General features: G+C 67.3%; 1 protein-coding gene across 1 annotated transcript in view; it reads right to left on the bottom strand.

Moving 5' to 3' along the window:
- Nucleotides 1-211: 211 nt before the first annotated feature.
- AP1S3 (adaptor related protein complex 1 subunit sigma 3) overlaps nt 212-21,525 on the bottom strand; it is a 36,558-nt gene continuing 15,244 nt past the window's right edge. The window contains exons 2-5 of the mRNA XM_048504833.1: nt 20,869-21,047; nt 19,883-19,991; nt 15,878-16,015; nt 212-972 (exon numbers count right to left, since the gene is read on the bottom strand). Of these exons, the coding sequence (XP_048360790.1) occupies nt 937-972; nt 15,878-16,015; nt 19,883-19,991; nt 20,869-21,047 (462 nt within the window). The 3' untranslated portion in view covers nt 212-936. The remainder of the gene's footprint in view (nt 973-15,877; nt 16,016-19,882; nt 19,992-20,868; nt 21,048-21,525) is intronic.

The following is a 21,525-nucleotide window of genomic DNA, read 5'->3' on the forward strand; positions in this document are numbered from 1 at the left end:
CAAAAGTTTTCATTGACTTGGAGCTTACCTGTTCTACTCGTATATTGTACTGTGCTTGTGCCCAGCACAATAAAAAACAGTTTAAGGAAGGAATATAAATGTTTGGATGGACTAGATAAAGGACACAAGAAATTGTCCAGGTAGCCACATTAAAAATAGTCATCATATGGTTTTATTTTATTTATTTATACTTTGGGCTTCTAGACCGCCCCATCCCCGAGGGCAAAACAAAAAAGTGATACAGAGATATTCAGTAGGGGTAACTTCTCCCATCTCTGTAGAAAATCAAAGGCAGATTTTTTTGGAACAGAACTCGATTTCCCCCACTGTATGTGTTAAAATACTCGGTTAGATGATTTAGCAAAGTACATAGTGAAAAACTCAGTCCAAATTTACTCAATATGTGTATGTGTTTGAGTCTACATGTGTGTTTTAGAACTATAGTACTTTACTGCCCTTGATATAACAGGTAAACATAGGTTAAGTGCATGGAATACTAAACCACACTCAAAGCAAGCTTAAAATCAAAAATCATCAACAACTCAATTTTTTTTTTGCAAAATCATTATTATTAGTTCAGAAAAATGATCACAGTGAAAATAAATGGCTTTTTTTTACAAAATTATACTGAATTTGTCAGAAATTGACCCAAACCTCATATAAATATATCCTTCAATTTCTTAGAATGAAAAAGCAGGTAGCTAAGAAATGTCATAATGACAAACATTCAGTCTAGACAGCCAGAAAGATTAGATTATAAGAAACCTCTAGAAGTGTAACACATGCACACTGTTAGATGTGCTACTGCAGCTGACCTTCGTCTTCTCTTGCAAGGGTATGAGGTTTTTGCATTGCTCAAGTAATCTGGCACCTAGAAACAGCAACCTCTATATGTACATTGTATGCAGCATCTTTTTCTGTCTATGGGGGTTCTAGTTAAAAGGCAGGCTTGCTCATATATTCTTCCATTGTCTGCAATAAAGAACAAATCATGCTATTAGTTTAGTTTAGTGACTTCATAATTTATTTAGATACTTATACCATGTTTTTTTCTTTACAATATAAACTCCAAGTGGCTTACAACATCTTTCTCCTCTTTTATTTTACCCTCATTAACATGTCTTGTGAATTAGGTTAGGCCCAAGTGTGTTCCTGGCCAAAGGTTGCCCCAAAAGCTTTCATGGCAGAGCAGGGATTCAAACTTTTATTTCCTAGATGCCAAAAGTCTAACTAGTATACCATGCCAGTTTTCCCACTGTACCACACTGGTAATGTCAGAGCTGGTAACTGGTTCAATACCAAGAAGTACCGGTACTTTGGAAATACCATAAACCCCAGAGGGTTGAAGATAATTGGCACACTTAACTGAAGATCATTAAGGCAGCATGGAGTAGACCAGACTCATCAGTATTCTAATATGGTTAGAGTGTCCAAGATGCCCAACAACACTGTTCCCAAATGTTAAAACACATTTCGTACTTCCATTAAAAAGATAAAGAATTTAAAGTTAAATAGTTTTGAAAATCAAGGTGGAAGGATTATGAATACAGGATTCTTTTTTGTCTTTTGAATTCAGAGCCTTTCCAACACATTTGTATTTGCTATAAGAAAGGCCACACACACAAAAGGGTTCAGATTCAGAAAATAATAACTGGTCATCAGATGCCCAATTAATTGCCGCAGTGTATGGCTGCCATGTGCCTACTGAGGTGGGTGATCTTTTGCTCCGGATGAGCCTTGCCAACTGGCACTCAGGTGGCTGGAGGGAGAAACCATAAAGATTCCAGCCATTCTTAGGGAGGCATGATGTCACTTCCAGAGGCGTGGCAAGGGGGGAAAGCGCCTGGTGCACTGGTGTGTCCTCTGCCCCCACCTTGGAATGCCCCCGCCACAGGGGGCGTGCCTGGTGCGTCATGCACCCCCTGGCCCCCTTGGAGCTATGCCTCTGGTCACTTCTGGAGTTTTCCTGGTGATGTCATGTAATTGCTGATGGCTGCTCCCTTTGCCTACTAGTTGCCAAACTGGGTCTGGAAACCCTACCAAAGGGTTATGACTTAGACCAGGGGTAGGGAACCTGCGGCTCTCCAGATGTTCAGGAACTACAATTCCCATCAGCCTGGGGGGGTGGGGGGGGGGGGGGGTGGGGGGGGGGGGGGGTGGGGGGGGGGGGGGGTGGGGGGGGGGGGGGGTGGGGGGGGGGGGGGGTGGGGGGGGGGGGGGGTGGGGGGGGGGGGGGGTGGGGGGGGGGGGGGGTGGGGGGGGGGGGGGGTGGGGGGGGGGGGGGGTGGGGGGGGGGGGGGGTGGGGGGGGGGGGGGGTGGGGGGGGGGGGGGGTGGGGGGGGGGGGGGGTGGGGGGGGGGGGGGGTGGGGGGGGGGGGGGGTGGGGGGGGGGGGGGGTGGGGGGGGGGGGGGGTGGGGGGGGGGGGGGGTGGGGGGGGGGGGGGGTGGGGGGGGGGGGGGGTGGGGGGGGGGGGGGGTGGGGGGGGGGGGGGGTGGGGGGGGGGGGGGGTGGGGGGGGGGGGGGGTGGGGGGGGGGGGGGGTGGGGGGGGGGGGGGGTGGGGGGGGGGGGGGGTGGGGGGGGGGGGGGGTGGGGGGGGGGGGGGGTGGGGGGGGGGGGGGGTGGGGGGGGGGGGGGGTGGGGGGGGGGGGGGGTGGGGGGGGGGGGGGGTGGGGGGGGGGGGGGGTGGGGGGGGGGGGGGGTGGGGGGGGGGGGGGGTGGGGGGGGGGGGGGGTGGGGGGGGGGGGGGGTGGGGGGGGGGGGGGGTGGGGGGGGGGGGGGGTGGGGGGGGGGGGGGGTGGGGGGGGGGGGGGGTGGGGGGGGGGGGGGGTGGGGGGGGGGGGGGGTGGGGGGGGGGGGGGGTGGGGGGGGGGGGGGGTGGGGGGGGGGGGGGGTGGGGGGGGGGGGGGGTGGGGGGGGGGGGGGGTGGGGGGGGGGGGGGGTGGGGGGGGGGGGGGGTGGGGGGGGGGGGGGGTGGGGGGGGGGGGGGGTGGGGGGGGGGGGGGGTGGGGGGGGGGGGGGGTGGGGGGGGGGGGGGGTGGGGGGGGGGGGGGGTGGGGGGGGGGGGGGGTGGGGGGGGGGGGGGGTGGGGGGGGGGGGGGGTGGGGGGGGGGGGGGGTGGGGGGGGGGGGGGGTGGGGGGGGGGGGGGGTGGGGGGGGGGGGGGGTGGGGGGGGGGGGGGGTGGGGGGGGGGGGGGGTGGGGGGGGGGGGGGGTGGGGGGGGGGGGGGGTGGGGGGGGGGGGGGGTGGGGGGGGGGGGGGGTGGGGGGGGGGGGGGGTGGGGGGGGGGGGGGGTGGGGGGGGGGGGGGGTGGGGGGGGGGGGGGGTGGGGGGGGGGGGGGGTGGGGGGGGGGGGGGGTGGGGGGGGGGGGGGGTGGGGGGGGGGGGGGGTGGGGGGGGGGGGGGGTGGGGGGGGGGGGGGGTGGGGGGGGGGGGGGGTGGGGGGGGGGGGGGGTGGGGGGGGGGGGGGGTGGGGGGGGGGGGGGGTGGGGGGGGGGGGGGGTGGGGGGGGGGGGGGGTGGGGGGGGGGGGGGGTGGGGGGGGGGGGGGGTGGGGGGGGGGGGGGGTGGGGGGGGGGGGGGGTGGGGGGGGGGGGGGGTGGGGGGGGGGGGGGGTGGGGGGGGGGGGGGGTGGGGGGGGGGGGGGGTGGGGGGGGGGGGGGGTGGGGGGGGGGGGGGGTGGGGGGGGGGGGGGGTGGGGGGGGGGGGGGGTGGGGGGGGGGGGGGGTGGGGGGGGGGGGGGGTGGGGGGGGGGGGGGGTGGGGGGGGGGGGGGGTGGGGGGGGGGGGGGGTGGGGGGGGGGGGGGGTGGGGGGGGGGGGGGGTGGGGGGGGGGGGGGGTGGGGGGGGGGGGGGGTGGGGGGGGGGGGGGGTGGGGGGGGGGGGGGGTGGGGGGGGGGGGGGGTGGGGGGGGGGGGGGGTGGGGGGGGGGGGGGGTGGGGGGGGGGGGGGGTGGGGGGGGGGGGGGGTGGGGGGGGGGGGGGGTGGGGGGGGGGGGGGGTGGGGGGGGGGGGGGGTGGGGGGGGGGGGGGGTGGGGGGGGGGGGGGGTGGGGGGGGGGGGGGGTGGGGGGGGGGGGGGGTGGGGGGGGGGGGGGGTGGGGGGGGGGGGGGGTGGGGGGGGGGGGGGGTGGGGGGGGGGGGGGGTGGGGGGGGGGGGGGGTGGGGGGGGGGGGGGGTGGGGGGGGGGGGGGGTGGGGGGGGGGGGGGGTGGGGGGGGGGGGGGGTGGGGGGGGGGGGGGGTGGGGGGGGGGGGGGGTGGGGGGGGGGGGGGGTGGGGGGGGGGGGGGGTGGGGGGGGGGGGGGGTGGGGGGGGGGGGGGGTGGGGGGGGGGGGGGGTGGGGGGGGGGGGGGGTGGGGGGGGGGGGGGGTGGGGGGGGGGGGGGGTGGGGGGGGGGGGGGGTGGGGGGGGGGGGGGGTGGGGGGGGGGGGGGGTGGGGGGGGGGGGGGGTGGGGGGGGGGGGGGGTGGGGGGGGGGGGGGGTGGGGGGGGGGGGGGGTGGGGGGGGGGGGGGGTGGGGGGGGGGGGGGGTGGGGGGGGGGGGGGGTGGGGGGGGGGGGGGGTGGGGGGGGGGGGGGGTGGGGGGGGGGGGGGGTGGGGGGGGGGGGGGGTGGGGGGGGGGGGGGGTGGGGGGGGGGGGGGGTGGGGGGGGGGGGGGGTGGGGGGGGGGGGGGGTGGGGGGGGGGGGGGGTGGGGGGGGGGGGGGGTGGGGGGGGGGGGGGGTGGGGGGGGGGGGGGGTGGGGGGGGGGGGGGGTGGGGGGGGGGGGGGGTGGGGGGGGGGGGGGGTGGGGGGGGGGGGGGGTGGGGGGGGGGGGGGGTGGGGGGGGGGGGGGGTGGGGGGGGGGGGGGGTGGGGGGGGGGGGGGGTGGGGGGGGGGGGGGGTGGGGGGGGGGGGGGGTGGGGGGGGGGGGGGGTGGGGGGGGGGGGGGGTGGGGGGGGGGGGGGGTGGGGGGGGGGGGGGGTGGGGGGGGGGGGGGGTGGGGGGGGGGGGGGGTGGGGGGGGGGGGGGGTGGGGGGGGGGGGGGGTGGGGGGGGGGGGGGGTGGGGGGGGGGGGGGGTGGGGGGGGGGGGGGGTGGGGGGGGGGGGGGGTGGGGGGGGGGGGGGGTGGGGGGGGGGGGGGGTGGGGGGGGGGGGGGGTGGGGGGGGGGGGGGGTGGGGGGGGGGGGGGGTGGGGGGGGGGGGGGGTGGGGGGGGGGGGGGGTGGGGGGGGGGGGGGGTGGGGGGGGGGGGGGGTGGGGGGGGGGGGGGGTGGGGGGGGGGGGGGGTGGGGGGGGGGGGGGGTGGGGGGGGGGGGGGGTGGGGGGGGGGGGGGGTGGGGGGGGGGGGGGGTGGGGGGGGGGGGGGGTGGGGGGGGGGGGGGGTGGGGGGGGGGGGGGGTGGGGGGGGGGGGGGGTGGGGGGGGGGGGGGGTGGGGGGGGGGGGGGGTGGGGGGGGGGGGGGGTGGGGGGGGGGGGGGGTGGGGGGGGGGGGGGGTGGGGGGGGGGGGGGGTGGGGGGGGGGGGGGGTGGGGGGGGGGGGGGGTGGGGGGGGGGGGGGGTGGGGGGGGGGGGGGGTGGGGGGGGGGGGGGGTGGGGGGGGGGGGGGGTGGGGGGGGGGGGGGGTGGGGGGGGGGGGGGGTGGGGGGGGGGGGGGGTGGGGGGGGGGGGGGGTGGGGGGGGGGGGGGGTGGGGGGGGGGGGGGGTGGGGGGGGGGGGGGGTGGGGGGGGGGGGGGGTGGGGGGGGGGGGGGGTGGGGGGGGGGGGGGGTGGGGGGGGGGGGGGGTGGGGGGGGGGGGGGGTGGGGGGGGGGGGGGGTGGGGGGGGGGGGGGGTGGGGGGGGGGGGGGGTGGGGGGGGGGGGGGGTGGGGGGGGGGGGGGGTGGGGGGGGGGGGGGGTGGGGGGGGGGGGGGGTGGGGGGGGGGGGGGGTGGGGGGGGGGGGGGGTGGGGGGGGGGGGGGGTGGGGGGGGGGGGGGGTGGGGGGGGGGGGGGGTGGGGGGGGGGGGGGGTGGGGGGGGGGGGGGGTGGGGGGGGGGGGGGGTGGGGGGGGGGGGGGGTGGGGGGGGGGGGGGGTGGGGGGGGGGGGGGGTGGGGGGGGGGGGGGGTGGGGGGGGGGGGGGGTGGGGGGGGGGGGGGGTGGGGGGGGGGGGGGGTGGGGGGGGGGGGGGGTGGGGGGGGGGGGGGGTGGGGGGGGGGGGGGGTGGGGGGGGGGGGGGGTGGGGGGGGGGGGGGGTGGGGGGGGGGGGGGGTGGGGGGGGGGGGGGGTGGGGGGGGGGGGGGGTGGGGGGGGGGGGGGGTGGGGGGGGGGGGGGGTGGGGGGGGGGGGGGGTGGGGGGGGGGGGGGGTGGGGGGGGGGGGGGGTGGGGGGGGGGGGGGGTGGGGGGGGGGGGGGGTGGGGGGGGGGGGGGGTGGGGGGGGGGGGGGGTGGGGGGGGGGGGGGGTGGGGGGGGGGGGGGGTGGGGGGGGGGGGGGGTGGGGGGGGGGGGGGGTGGGGGGGGGGGGGGGTGGGGGGGGGGGGGGGTGGGGGGGGGGGGGGGTGGGGGGGGGGGGGGGTGGGGGGGGGGGGGGGTGGGGGGGGGGGGGGGTGGGGGGGGGGGGGGGTGGGGGGGGGGGGGGGTGGGGGGGGGGGGGGGTGGGGGGGGGGGGGGGTGGGGGGGGGGGGGGGTGGGGGGGGGGGGGGGTGGGGGGGGGGGGGGGTGGGGGGGGGGGGGGGTGGGGGGGGGGGGGGGTGGGGGGGGGGGGGGGTGGGGGGGGGGGGGGGTGGGGGGGGGGGGGGGTGGGGGGGGGGGGGGGTGGGGGGGGGGGGGGGTGGGGGGGGGGGGGGGTGGGGGGGGGGGGGGGTGGGGGGGGGGGGGGGTGGGGGGGGGGGGGGGTGGGGGGGGGGGGGGGTGGGGGGGGGGGGGGGTGGGGGGGGGGGGGGGTGGGGGGGGGGGGGGGTGGGGGGGGGGGGGGGTGGGGGGGGGGGGGGGTGGGGGGGGGGGGGGGTGGGGGGGGGGGGGGGTGGGGGGGGGGGGGGGTGGGGGGGGGGGGGGGTGGGGGGGGGGGGGGGTGGGGGGGGGGGGGGGTGGGGGGGGGGGGGGGTGGGGGGGGGGGGGGGTGGGGGGGGGGGGGGGTGGGGGGGGGGGGGGGTGGGGGGGGGGGGGGGTGGGGGGGGGGGGGGGTGGGGGGGGGGGGGGGTGGGGGGGGGGGGGGGTGGGGGGGGGGGGGGGTGGGGGGGGGGGGGGGTGGGGGGGGGGGGGGGTGGGGGGGGGGGGGGGTGGGGGGGGGGGGGGGTGGGGGGGGGGGGGGGTGGGGGGGGGGGGGGGTGGGGGGGGGGGGGGGTGGGGGGGGGGGGGGGTGGGGGGGGGGGGGGGTGGGGGGGGGGGGGGGTGGGGGGGGGGGGGGGTGGGGGGGGGGGGGGGTGGGGGGGGGGGGGGGTGGGGGGGGGGGGGGGTGGGGGGGGGGGGGGGTGGGGGGGGGGGGGGGTGGGGGGGGGGGGGGGTGGGGGGGGGGGGGGGTGGGGGGGGGGGGGGGTGGGGGGGGGGGGGGGTGGGGGGGGGGGGGGGTGGGGGGGGGGGGGGGTGGGGGGGGGGGGGGGTGGGGGGGGGGGGGGGTGGGGGGGGGGGGGGGTGGGGGGGGGGGGGGGTGGGGGGGGGGGGGGGTGGGGGGGGGGGGGGGTGGGGGGGGGGGGGGGTGGGGGGGGGGGGGGGTGGGGGGGGGGGGGGGTGGGGGGGGGGGGGGGTGGGGGGGGGGGGGGGTGGGGGGGGGGGGGGGTGGGGGGGGGGGGGGGTGGGGGGGGGGGGGGGTGGGGGGGGGGGGGGGTGGGGGGGGGGGGGGGTGGGGGGGGGGGGGGGTGGGGGGGGGGGGGGGTGGGGGGGGGGGGGGGTGGGGGGGGGGGGGGGTGGGGGGGGGGGGGGGTGGGGGGGGGGGGGGGTGGGGGGGGGGGGGGGTGGGGGGGGGGGGGGGTGGGGGGGGGGGGGGGTGGGGGGGGGGGGGGGTGGGGGGGGGGGGGGGTGGGGGGGGGGGGGGGTGGGGGGGGGGGGGGGTGGGGGGGGGGGGGGGTGGGGGGGGGGGGGGGTGGGGGGGGGGGGGGGTGGGGGGGGGGGGGGGTGGGGGGGGGGGGGGGTGGGGGGGGGGGGGGGTGGGGGGGGGGGGGGGTGGGGGGGGGGGGGGGTGGGGGGGGGGGGGGGTGGGGGGGGGGGGGGGTGGGGGGGGGGGGGGGTGGGGGGGGGGGGGGGTGGGGGGGGGGGGGGGTGGGGGGGGGGGGGGGTGGGGGGGGGGGGGGGTGGGGGGGGGGGGGGGTGGGGGGGGGGGGGGGTGGGGGGGGGGGGGGGTGGGGGGGGGGGGGGGTGGGGGGGGGGGGGGGTGGGGGGGGGGGGGGGTGGGGGGGGGGGGGGGTGGGGGGGGGGGGGGGTGGGGGGGGGGGGGGGTGGGGGGGGGGGGGGGTGGGGGGGGGGGGGGGTGGGGGGGGGGGGGGGTGGGGGGGGGGGGGGGTGGGGGGGGGGGGGGGTGGGGGGGGGGGGGGGTGGGGGGGGGGGGGGGTGGGGGGGGGGGGGGGTGGGGGGGGGGGGGGGTGGGGGGGGGGGGGGGTGGGGGGGGGGGGGGGTGGGGGGGGGGGGGGGTGGGGGGGGGGGGGGGTGGGGGGGGGGGGGGGTGGGGGGGGGGGGGGGTGGGGGGGGGGGGGGGTGGGGGGGGGGGGGGGTGGGGGGGGGGGGGGGTGGGGGGGGGGGGGGGTGGGGGGGGGGGGGGGTGGGGGGGGGGGGGGGTGGGGGGGGGGGGGGGTGGGGGGGGGGGGGGGTGGGGGGGGGGGGGGGTGGGGGGGGGGGGGGGTGGGGGGGGGGGGGGGTGGGGGGGGGGGGGGGTGGGGGGGGGGGGGGGTGGGGGGGGGGGGGGGTGGGGGGGGGGGGGGGTGGGGGGGGGGGGGGGTGGGGGGGGGGGGGGGTGGGGGGGGGGGGGGGTGGGGGGGGGGGGGGGTGGGGGGGGGGGGGGGTGGGGGGGGGGGGGGGTGGGGGGGGGGGGGGGTGGGGGGGGGGGGGGGTGGGGGGGGGGGGGGGTGGGGGGGGGGGGGGGTGGGGGGGGGGGGGGGTGGGGGGGGGGGGGGGTGGGGGGGGGGGGGGGTGGGGGGGGGGGGGGGTGGGGGGGGGGGGGGGTGGGGGGGGGGGGGGGTGGGGGGGGGGGGGGGTGGGGGGGGGGGGGGGTGGGGGGGGGGGGGGGTGGGGGGGGGGGGGGGTGGGGGGGGGGGGGGGTGGGGGGGGGGGGGGGTGGGGGGGGGGGGGGGTGGGGGGGGGGGGGGGTGGGGGGGGGGGGGGGTGGGGGGGGGGGGGGGTGGGGGGGGGGGGGGGTGGGGGGGGGGGGGGGTGGGGGGGGGGGGGGGTGGGGGGGGGGGGGGGTGGGGGGGGGGGGGGGTGGGGGGGGGGGGGGGTGGGGGGGGGGGGGGGTGGGGGGGGGGGGGGGTGGGGGGGGGGGGGGGTGGGGGGGGGGGGGGGTGGGGGGGGGGGGGGGTGGGGGGGGGGGGGGGTGGGGGGGGGGGGGGGTGGGGGGGGGGGGGGGTGGGGGGGGGGGGGGGTGGGGGGGGGGGGGGGTGGGGGGGGGGGGGGGTGGGGGGGGGGGGGGGTGGGGGGGGGGGGGGGTGGGGGGGGGGGGGGGTGGGGGGGGGGGGGGGTGGGGGGGGGGGGGGGTGGGGGGGGGGGGGGGTGGGGGGGGGGGGGGGTGGGGGGGGGGGGGGGTGGGGGGGGGGGGGGGTGGGGGGGGGGGGGGGTGGGGGGGGGGGGGGGTGGGGGGGGGGGGGGGTGGGGGGGGGGGGGGGTGGGGGGGGGGGGGGGTGGGGGGGGGGGGGGGTGGGGGGGGGGGGGGGTGGGGGGGGGGGGGGGTGGGGGGGGGGGGGGGTGGGGGGGGGGGGGGGTGGGGGGGGGGGGGGGTGGGGGGGGGGGGGGGTGGGGGGGGGGGGGGGTGGGGGGGGGGGGGGGTGGGGGGGGGGGGGGGTGGGGGGGGGGGGGGGTGGGGGGGGGGGGGGGTGGGGGGGGGGGGGGGTGGGGGGGGGGGGGGGTGGGGGGGGGGGGGGGTGGGGGGGGGGGGGGGTGGGGGGGGGGGGGGGTGGGGGGGGGGGGGGGTGGGGGGGGGGGGGGGTGGGGGGGGGGGGGGGTGGGGGGGGGGGGGGGTGGGGGGGGGGGGGGGTGGGGGGGGGGGGGGGTGGGGGGGGGGGGGGGTGGGGGGGGGGGGGGGTGGGGGGGGGGGGGGGTGGGGGGGGGGGGGGGTGGGGGGGGGGGGGGGTGGGGGGGGGGGGGGGTGGGGGGGGGGGGGGGTGGGGGGGGGGGGGGGTGGGGGGGGGGGGGGGTGGGGGGGGGGGGGGGTGGGGGGGGGGGGGGGTGGGGGGGGGGGGGGGTGGGGGGGGGGGGGGGTGGGGGGGGGGGGGGGTGGGGGGGGGGGGGGGTGGGGGGGGGGGGGGGTGGGGGGGGGGGGGGGTGGGGGGGGGGGGGGGTGGGGGGGGGGGGGGGTGGGGGGGGGGGGGGGTGGGGGGGGGGGGGGGTGGGGGGGGGGGGGGGTGGGGGGGGGGGGGGGTGGGGGGGGGGGGGGGTGGGGGGGGGGGGGGGTGGGGGGGGGGGGGGGTGGGGGGGGGGGGGGGTGGGGGGGGGGGGGGGTGGGGGGGGGGGGGGGTGGGGGGGGGGGGGGGTGGGGGGGGGGGGGGGTGGGGGGGGGGGGGGGTGGGGGGGGGGGGGGGTGGGGGGGGGGGGGGGTGGGGGGGGGGGGGGGTGGGGGGGGGGGGGGGTGGGGGGGGGGGGGGGTGGGGGGGGGGGGGGGTGGGGGGGGGGGGGGGTGGGGGGGGGGGGGGGTGGGGGGGGGGGGGGGTGGGGGGGGGGGGGGGTGGGGGGGGGGGGGGGTGGGGGGGGGGGGGGGTGGGGGGGGGGGGGGGTGGGGGGGGGGGGGGGTGGGGGGGGGGGGGGGTGGGGGGGGGGGGGGGTGGGGGGGGGGGGGGGTGGGGGGGGGGGGGGGTGGGGGGGGGGGGGGGTGGGGGGGGGGGGGGGTGGGGGGGGGGGGGGGTGGGGGGGGGGGGGGGTGGGGGGGGGGGGGGGTGGGGGGGGGGGGGGGTGGGGGGGGGGGGGGGTGGGGGGGGGGGGGGGTGGGGGGGGGGGGGGGTGGGGGGGGGGGGGGGTGGGGGGGGGGGGGGGTGGGGGGGGGGGGGGGTGGGGGGGGGGGGGGGTGGGGGGGGGGGGGGGTGGGGGGGGGGGGGGGTGGGGGGGGGGGGGGGTGGGGGGGGGGGGGGGTGGGGGGGGGGGGGGGTGGGGGGGGGGGGGGGTGGGGGGGGGGGGGGGTGGGGGGGGGGGGGGGTGGGGGGGGGGGGGGGTGGGGGGGGGGGGGGGTGGGGGGGGGGGGGGGTGGGGGGGGGGGGGGGTGGGGGGGGGGGGGGGTGGGGGGGGGGGGGGGTGGGGGGGGGGGGGGGTGGGGGGGGGGGGGGGTGGGGGGGGGGGGGGGTGGGGGGGGGGGGGGGTGGGGGGGGGGGGGGGTGGGGGGGGGGGGGGGTGGGGGGGGGGGGGGGTGGGGGGGGGGGGGGGTGGGGGGGGGGGGGGGTGGGGGGGGGGGGGGGTGGGGGGGGGGGGGGGTGGGGGGGGGGGGGGGTGGGGGGGGGGGGGGGTGGGGGGGGGGGGGGGTGGGGGGGGGGGGGGGTGGGGGGGGGGGGGGGTGGGGGGGGGGGGGGGTGGGGGGGGGGGGGGGTGGGGGGGGGGGGGGGTGGGGGGGGGGGGGGGTGGGGGGGGGGGGGGGTGGGGGGGGGGGGGGGTGGGGGGGGGGGGGGGTGGGGGGGGGGGGGGGTGGGGGGGGGGGGGGGTGGGGGGGGGGGGGGGTGGGGGGGGGGGGGGGTGGGGGGGGGGGGGGGTGGGGGGGGGGGGGGGTGGGGGGGGGGGGGGGTGGGGGGGGGGGGGGGTGGGGGGGGGGGGGGGTGGGGGGGGGGGGGGGTGCGGGGGGGGGTGGGTGGGGGGGGGGGGGGGTGGGGGGGGGGGGGTGGGGAGGGGGGGAGGGGGGGGGTGGGGGTGGTGGGGGGTGGGGAAGGGGGGGGGGGGGGGGTGGGTGGGGGGGGGAGGGGGGGGGGGTGAGGGTGGGGGGGGGGGGGTGTGGGGGGAGGGGGGGACGGGGGGGGGGGGGGGGGGGGGGGGGGGGGGGGGGGGGGGGGGGGGTGGGGGGCGAAGGTGAGACCGTCGCCTTGGGCGAAGTCGCGCCACCCGGTTTCGCGTGCCTCCACCAATCACGAACTCAGGGCCGGGGGGGTGGCGTGGCTCTGTTCATCCGCGAGTCTATTCCCTTCAGGGCAGTCCCCGTCCCAGAGATCACCGGCATGGAATGTGTCGGCCTGGAGTGGTTGGCCTTGGAGAGGTTGGCCGTTCTTCTGGTATACCGGTCGCCTAGCGCACCAGGAAACGGCCTGCCACGGCTGCTGGAGGTGGTGTCGGATTGGGCGTTGCGGTTCCCCAGACTTATTGTCTTGGGCGACTTCAACGTCCACGTCGATGTCACCTCATGTACGGCGGCCGCGGACCTAGTGTCATCCATGGCGACGCTAGGCCTCTCCTTAGTAAATTCTGGTCCCACTCACGAGGCCGGGCACATGCTGGATTTGGTCTTCGGGTCGGGGATAAACTTGGTCGTATCCTCTATTGATAGAGTGCCATGGTCCGACCATTATGCCTTGAAGGTCCGGATGGACTTGCCACAACACCCCCGTCTAGGCGACGGGCTGATTTACGCCCGCCCGCGGAGACTCATGGATCCACTTGGTTTCCTGAATGCTCTGCGGGACCCTGAACCTGCCGGCACACTCGATGAGCAGGTGGAGGACTGGAATTCCCGGCTCTCCGATGCCATCGAAGTTGTTGCTCCCCGGCGTCCTCTACGCCCCCGTTCTCGACGCTCTCCATGGTATACGGAGGAGCTGCGCCGTATGAAATGGGGGCTTAGACGTCTAGAGCGAGTGTGGAGGAAATCTCATGACGAGGCTGCGCGAACATCTTATAGGACGTTTATGAAAGCCTATGAGATGGCGACGAAGGAGGCCAAGAGGGCCTTCTTCTCCTCCTCTCTCGCATCCGCTAGCTCCCGCCCAGCACAATTGTTTCGTATAATTCGGTCATTGACCTCCTTATCGGAGAGTTCTTCAAATCCTCAATTGAGTATTAGCTGTGAGGCATTTATGAGCTTTTTTGCGGACAAGGTCGCGTCGCTCCGCCATGACCTTCCACCCACGTTGGCTACAATTAGTGAACTGGAGACTCCCTTGCCGTCTTCAGGCCCTTGTTTGGCCCAGTTTTCCCTGCTCTCTGAAGCCGCTGTCGACAGAACCTTAGCTGCTGTTAGACCTACTACCTGTCCTCTGGATCCGTGCCCGTCCTGGCTTGTGAAAACCTGCCGGGCGGAGTTACGACCCCATCTGTTGAGTATAATCAATGGCTCCCTTGAGCAAGGAGTCTTCCCGGATGGGTTGAAGGAGGCAGTGGTCCACCCACTCTTAAAAAGACGATCATTAGATCCAAGGGATCTGGCCAATTACCACCCCGTTTCGAATCTTTCGTTTCTGGGGAAGGTAATTGAGAGAGTGGTGTTGGAGCAGCTTCAAGGTTTCCTGGATGACGCATCGGCTTTCGACCCCTTCCAGTCCGGCTTCCGTGCTGGGCATGGGACGGAGACTGTTCTCGTCGCCGTCACAGACACACTCCGTATTCAGCTTGACCAAGGCGGATCGGCGCTGCTGGTATTGCTAGACCTTACCGCAGCGTTTGATGTGGTCGACCATGACCTTTTGACCCACCGCCTGGCCGCCTCCGGAGTACGGGGCACTGTCCTTCAGTGGATTGTCTCGTTTCTCCGGGGTCGGAATCAGCAAGTGAGGTGCGGGGATCAGGCCTCCCGGAAGTGCCCGCTTCAGTGCGGTGTACCCCAGGGGGCATTATTATCCCCGCTGTTATTTAACATCTACATGCGACCCCTTGCTCAGCTGGTACGGAGTTTTGGGCTGATCTGTCATCAATATGCAGATGACACTCAGCTCATTCTGTTGATGGAGGGGGGAGCAGCCGCCGCCCCTGCGGCTCTACAGCATTGTATGGAGGCGGTTGCTGGTTGGTTGCAACAGAGCAGGTTAAAACTGAATCCATCGAAGACGGAGATCCTCTGGCTTGGCCGCGAAGGGGGAGGTGGGACTTTTCAGCCGCCGGTGTGGGAGGGGGCCATATTGGCGCCGACCCCCTCCGTGCGCAGCCTGGGGGTCCACCTGGATTCGTCTCTCTCAATGGAGACCCAGGTGGCCCATATAACCCGGGTTGCCTTTTTCCATCTTCGCCAGGCCCGCAGCAGCTGGCCCCTTCCTCTCCTGCGGATCTAGCCACAGTGATCCATGCAACGGTCAGCTCCAGATTTGACTATTGTAACTCGCTCTACGCTGTCCTTCCTTTGGCGCTTTGATCCGGAGACTAAAACTGGTGCAGTTACGCGGGCGCGTTTGTTCACAGGCAGCGCCACCTGGGAACACGTCCAGCCTTTGCTGCGCCAGCTGCATTGGCTCCCAGTAGAGTTCCGGATCATCTTCAAGGTGTTGGTGTTGACCTTTAAGGCCTTTACGCCGCCTGGGACCATCAGATCTTCGAGACCCGCATCACCCCATATGTCCCTGCATGCAGCCTCTTCGGGATCAGTTGAGGCCAACCTACTTGTGGTCCCTGGCCCCTCGGTGATGCGGCTGGCCTCCACACGGGCCAGAGCCTTTACAGCTCTGGCCCCGGCCTGGTGGAACACTCTTCCTCCAACTGTCCGGGCCCTGCGGGACCTTGGTGAGTTCCGCAGGGCCTGTAAGACGGAGCTGTTCCGCCGGGCCTTTGGAGGAACCGGCCGCTGATGGTGCCTCCCCCTTTCATGGCCCTCTGCCTCATGGCCCTCTACACCTGGGACCTGCCATTCCTCCCTTTTGGGGAGAGGATTTCAAATACAGAGCAGCTGGATGCCATTTATATTTATTATTGTATTTTTATTGTATTATATTTATTATTGTATTTTTATTGTATTTTATTGTATTGTATTTATAAGACTTAGCTTTTACTGTTTTATCGCAGCTTTTAAAGATTTTGCCATTTTATTATGTTTATTGTTGTACACCGCCCGGAGCCCCTCGGGGATAGGGCGGTATAAAAATCTAATAAATAAATAAATAAATAAATAAATAAAGCTGTCAGTTTGGAAAGGTGAATTGCAATGGCTGTAAGTTTTACAGGAAAACCTTCTGGTGAGGAGCAATACTGACCAAGTCAGAATGGCAGCTTATGATCTTGCCACAGGAAAAAGTAGCCAGACAATGCATGTTTGCCAAGGCCTCTGCCTTCAGATGTAAAAGCAAATTGCATTTCGAAGAAACTAGAAGGATTCAATTAAGCTGTCTGTGCAAGAGGAAGAACAAGATCAGAGGAGCACCCAAATACAACAAGCAAGCTGTGGGTGTGCACACTGCTGACAAACATCAGTTTATTTAGAGTTTGTTAAGATGTCCAAATGCAGCCAGAGTTTTCTTTTTGCCCACCATTAAGAGTCTTGCAATCTGTCACACATTTAATTTTGGTGTAAACATACATTGGACCAGTCTGCAAGTTAGCAACAATATCAGTCTTTCTTTTCTGCTCTGAAAGAGGAAGCGTTTTTCTTTTTCTTTTTGCAAGCATGCATGTTATTAAGAAAAAAGTAATTGAACTGGCATCAACAGCCAAGAAATCAGGACATAACATGAATATTCATAGTGGGAGATGAAAAACTGATGTTTGTTTGATTAACATTGTGTTGTCTCTTAGTTCCGCCTCCTTGTTATCTGATTTTTATACCTTCCTGATCAGAACTGCAAATTTTGAACAGAACAGCATACCAGTATTTTTTTAATCCATTATATTATCTTTTTCCTTACCTCTTGTAACATGTCTGCATCCTCTATGGCTTTTACAGCAGATTTTTTAGAAGTTTCTTGAATTTCTCCTCCCATTAGAAACTCATCAAGAATAAAGTACGCCTTTTCAAAATTGAAGATAATATCCAGTTCGCAAACCTGGTTAGGATTTAAAAAAGTGCATTCAGGCAGGCTTTTAAGGCACTGAGCTCAATACTTTGGACAGCCTGTCAAGAGAAAACCCTGATCTCAGTGTGCACCCTTGTGGCAGACTACGAATAAAGGAAATGCAAAAGGACTTCAGCCTGAGAATATGCTAAGATTCTAAGAACATTCCAATATTGCTTTATTTTCTTAATATCCAGTGATTTCATTTTGCAGCTGTACTTACATATTAGTTTATTTCCATCCTCCTATTAATGAAAGCATAAAGGAAAAAAGTGATACAAATGCATGATAGAGTGTTCTGAATTAACAAACAGGAAGGATAAACAAAAAAATTATTGAAGAAGGGAGAAATACTCCATGAATATGGTCCTAATGGTGCCCAATGCTTCTGTGATATGCCTTAGAATACTCACATGGGAGTGAATGTGGGTGGGGGATTTGTGAGTCTCTGATTTTTATCCCACCCTTCTCCAAAGTGACCAGGAAGCCATACAGAGCTTCTCTCCATACAACTTTATTGTAAGAATAACCCTGTGAGTTGGGTTAGACTGATTGGCTAGGTTACTTGACTAGCCCAAGATCACCAAAATGTTTGTGGCTAAGTGGTAATACAAACTTCAGCACAAAGTCCAGTGCTCTGACCTCTACAATCCAGCAGCTTGTTGTTTGAATGCCACCGATGAAGAAACAGGATTGTGACACACAGTGGTTTACTATGATAATGTGTGATGGATAAAGGGGAACTACAGCCGGGAACCCACAAGAAACTCCTGGGAAATAGAGGGAAGTCTCCTCTTTTCTATTGCTTGCCCACTTCCTCTTTTTAATGGTGGAAGACAAACAGAAAAAGCAACACTAACCTCAGCTACTGTCACTGATGTCTTCCCTCATACCACAATACCAAGCCTGAGGGATTTTTAAATGGAATTCCCTACAGCTGCTGTGTGGCAAGTGAATTGGGTCAAAAGCCCTCAGCCCCAACTCACTAGAAATTGTACTGTGCTGCTTGACCCAAGGGAGTGGAACAAACCCAGGGTAGGGAGTAAAGGTTTTTCATTAACAATCCCTACACTGGCCAGGAACAGTGAAAAGTAGTAAACTGATTGGTATATTATAGCAGGGTTTGCTGGGCTGGTTTTGAAAATATGCAGCCTGTGAAACAAAGTTGTGTTCAACCTGCCAGGAAAGAAATTTCTGGAATGTAGTTTATAAACCTGAATCCCTAAGCCTCAGTTGTTAAATTTCATAATTACCTCCGTTGTTCTTCTGTACCAAATAAACCTTGCTCTTGCTGTTTAAAAAGACTTCTTGTCTCACTCTGTTGAGTTTACTTCATATACTTTATTTTGGATGCAAGCTCAGCAGTTTTTAATACATACGCCAATTCTATCCTAAAACAAATTCCTGATGGTATCTATGACCCCTGGATGGTGTTTTAATGAGGAGAAAGTTCTAAAGGGAGCTTCCAGAATTATCACATACAGGAAAACAGTGAGGATACAAAATTCCTCTGAGTTCCTAGATGAACGGCAGGATATGAGATCCAGTTCTTCCACAACCAATGGGAAATCACCTCTGGCCAGACATTTTGGACAGGGTAAAAGCACTGGGAGATGCCACAGGAGCTGTATTTTAGGGGTACAGCTGGAAGGAGAAGGGCTATCTTCAGAAAGCAGAAGGTTATATCCAAATGTTCCCCCACAAGAAGGTCAGGATCGATTAACTTTTCCCCAGGATGATAAGGGTTTTACCCTCACCCCTTTTGGGGTTGTATGCAAATACAGAGGGTAGGCCTACAGAGACCTCCTGGGCAGTGTGAACTAGAAGTGTTAAAAGTGTGTGTGTTGGGGGGAGGGGGAGAAATTATGAGATGGGCCAGTAAATATGGATGGTGTCATCAGTGTACACTACAGTGATTTAAAGTCTCAGCCCTTAAGGGCCTCAGGGTTCAACCCTGCCTAGTGAAACAGAGTTTTAATCTGTTAAATTCCTCCAAAAATTGACCACTCTTACAACTGAAAAGCAACTGGGGGGGGGGGGGGGAATCATCCATTAAAGAACCCGCTGATGCTCCAAAATACTTTCATACTGCTATCTCCACTCAAGGTTAGAGATTCTGCTGCTTAAGTACAACTATACTAAGAGCTGCTTAAATATAAAGATATCCCATGTACACCAGAAAGTAAATTCCCTCTGCTTATACATCATATTTCCATTTTCCTGCAAAATAGTTTGAATACTGGGCACTACGCCAAATGGTACACATCTTCCTAGCCTCCTTTTTCAAACAAACAAACCCTCTCCATACTGATTTGCTCCCACAAAAAATTGCAGCAAATTGTATTTTTTTATTATAAAACACAGAAATACAGTGATGGTTCCTGCTGTTACCCGCCCATTCCACTGAGCAAAATTTAAGGTCCTTCCTTCAACTGAAAGGACTATTTTGTTGCAGGAAAAGGCACTTAAGCTGGAGGAAGGCTTTGTGAACGCAGGTTGGATCCATCTCATTGTCACATCCCTTTCCCCTTCAAATTTCATATCATGGCAGTCTCACATGAAAGCCAGCTTTGTTGTTTCCTAAAGCAGAAGGTTATATCCAAATGTTCCCCCACAAGAAGGTCAGGATCGATTAACTTTTCCCCAGGAAAAGTTCTTTACCTACTATCCTGCCTTCTTTTCATACCCTAACCTTTATTTTGTTTACACACAGAAGCTCAGGGAAGCAAATTGTGAGTAGAATGTGAGCAGCACTAGTAAAAAGACAAACAAGTTTGCTGCAGGTTCTTTTTGCAGAAATTACCCATAAGGTGGCAGCCAGCACTCAAAATGAGAATGGGTGGGGTTCAACCAAATATGAGGGCAGTTTCATTTGTGGAAAAGGAAAATTAGAGTGCAACCCCCCACTCCCCACCCCACCCCAAGCACTGGCTCTCAGATTCAGAACTGCCTAAGGAGAAGGAATCAGGAAAAATCACGCACATGCCCCAGAAGAAATGTCCTTCTTTCAGCTGAAGATGGCAGCTGGGTACAATACAATACCTTCTCAAGCTGCAGATAAATCATGTCCTCTTAGCCTTACATGCTGGCAATGTACGTAGAGGTATGTCTGGAAGCCAGTACCAGAAGTGACAAGAAAATATGGGGCCTACTAATTGTGAGGGTTTTCCAGAAGTTTCCAGGCCACAATAAAGGCTCAGAATAATGGGAGCAGAACAGGAGATACCAGACTACTAGCCTGGCTGCTACATCCTCAGCCCCACACAAATTATTCCACCCCCACCCCAGTGGTGGGATCCAAAAATTTCAGTAACAGGTTCCCATGGTGGTGGGATTCAAACTGTGGCGTAGCGCCAATGCGGCTGGGCGGGGCATGATGGGGGCATGGCTGGGCATTCCAGGGCAGGGCATTGCTGGGCGGGGCTGTGGAAAGGACGCAGCCACTGCGCCGGTCCTTGGGCGGGAAACGAATGCATGCAGGCGCAGGCTGCCACGCATGCCGGTGCACCTCCTGCTAGACTGCTTCAAGTTCTGCGCGCTGCTGCTGAGAGGAGGGGCGTAACTAAGGCAAAAAATCACGTGGCAAAATCACCAATTAGTAACCCCCTCTCGGGACACACAAATAATTAGTAACCTACTCTCGGGAACCTGTGAGAACCTGCTGGATCCCACCTCTGCCCCACCCCCCATTAATGGGTCAAAGAGAGTTTTCTTTTTAAAGCTGAAATAAAATGTCATGCAGAAAACAGACAACAAATTATCCTTGGCTCAAGCTTGTGGTTTTTTTTCAAAAATCTCATAATGTCAGTTCTATAGATAGAAACAACAATTATTTTGTTAAAAAAATTCTCTACTCACATTGCCAAAATATCTGTCCAACAACTCTACATAACGATGGACAACTTCTAGGGTCAGAAGCTCATTATCCTGGTCTTCCGTTCCACAGCAGAAATATAAACTAGCATACCTAATTTTTTTAGAACATGAAAGAATATGATTATCAAGATTACATTAAGGCTGCAGATCAATATTTTAATTATACGATCAGTTATCTCAAAATGAATTTGTTTCAGTGGGTTGATACATGAGGTGATAATTAATCTTAAACATGTAGAAGAGTCCCTCATTAGTACTTCTGACTTATAGAAGTGTGTTACTGTAAACAATAGGATGGTCATGTCAGATACACAAAAGTCAATAGTGAATTCAATGCAATAATAAGAAATAATGAGCATGACAAAAATAAAAGTTAACTTTACCACTCTGTAAATCTTTCTTGCAGATGTTTGTACTCCTGTCATTATGAGTTCAACATTTTAAAAAAATCTATGTAACTTTAAGATGAAATACAGACAATAGCTTTTCAGAAACCTGAAAAAGCCACAACAGAACTATACTAATGTGGCATATCAGGAATGAAGAAATTTGGGTTCAAAATCTCTTGGAAGTTCACAAGGTGACTGATCTTAGGTCAGTCACTCTCAACCAAACCTGCCCCTAAATATTTTTTTAAAACTGTGTCAAGCTAATTCTTGAACAACTAGCAAATATTTGATTCTCATCACAGACTGCCTTAAAGCAAGATTTAGCAGGCATGGTGGCTGTAACTCCTGAAGCCATTTTGTGATTGCTGAATGGAGGAGCTCATTTCATCTTGATTAGCAGTTCAGCCAGCCAAAGAAGACAAACCTAGTCTAATTTACAATCAAGCTGACTTGTAGTTACAGGGTTTAACACACAAACACTCTTTTACAAGTGTATAATCTTTTTCATACCACTCCTTAGAAACCTCACTGGAATGGATACAATTTGTGGGAAAAGCTGACTTATAAAACTACTCACACCTTTTGTAAACAAGTTTGAGGTCTTTCCAGTCAACAAAACTGCTCATTTTGGGATTGCGAGCCAGAATAATCTGCACAATTTCTCGGGTGATCTTTTTCTTTTCTTTTTCAGGCAATGTAATAAACCACTTCTGAAGTCTTAATTTCCCTTGTCTGCTGAAGAGGAGTACAAAGTGTATCTAGAGTAAACAGAACAAATTTGGTAATACAGAGTCAAAAACCACAGACAGCTACCTTCTGACAAAACTGCATTTCGGCAAAAATTGGCCAGTTTATCAACGAAAACAGGTAGAGATTGCAGCATCTTGTTTTGTAAGATTTCCAAGAGATAGTCTGGTGATATACAGTGAATATACTGTTATGTGCTCCCCATTTTTATGAGCTGTGTGACCTCGGATGGTTGATTCCCTTTGGATGAGAATGCACCAGAGCCATATGACCTTTTATAATATTTCTTTTATTTTCAGATATACAAATAGAGCACAGGGGACAGCAAGGACACACTGGTACAAGGAACATCTGTCACTTTACATCAGATTCCCACAGAGAGAAGCTGAAGCACCAAGGGATGCTGGATCAGCTCACAGCAGTCCCTGTCTACCTCTGCCTCTATCTCTTCTGCACTCAAAAAAAAACAGTTGTCACTTCACAACATGT

Source organism: Sphaerodactylus townsendi, linkage group LG08 (assembly GCF_021028975.2).
Source record: "Sphaerodactylus townsendi isolate TG3544 linkage group LG08, MPM_Stown_v2.3, whole genome shotgun sequence".
In the NCBI taxonomy this organism is placed as follows: Eukaryota; Metazoa; Chordata; class Lepidosauria; order Squamata; family Sphaerodactylidae; genus Sphaerodactylus; species Sphaerodactylus townsendi.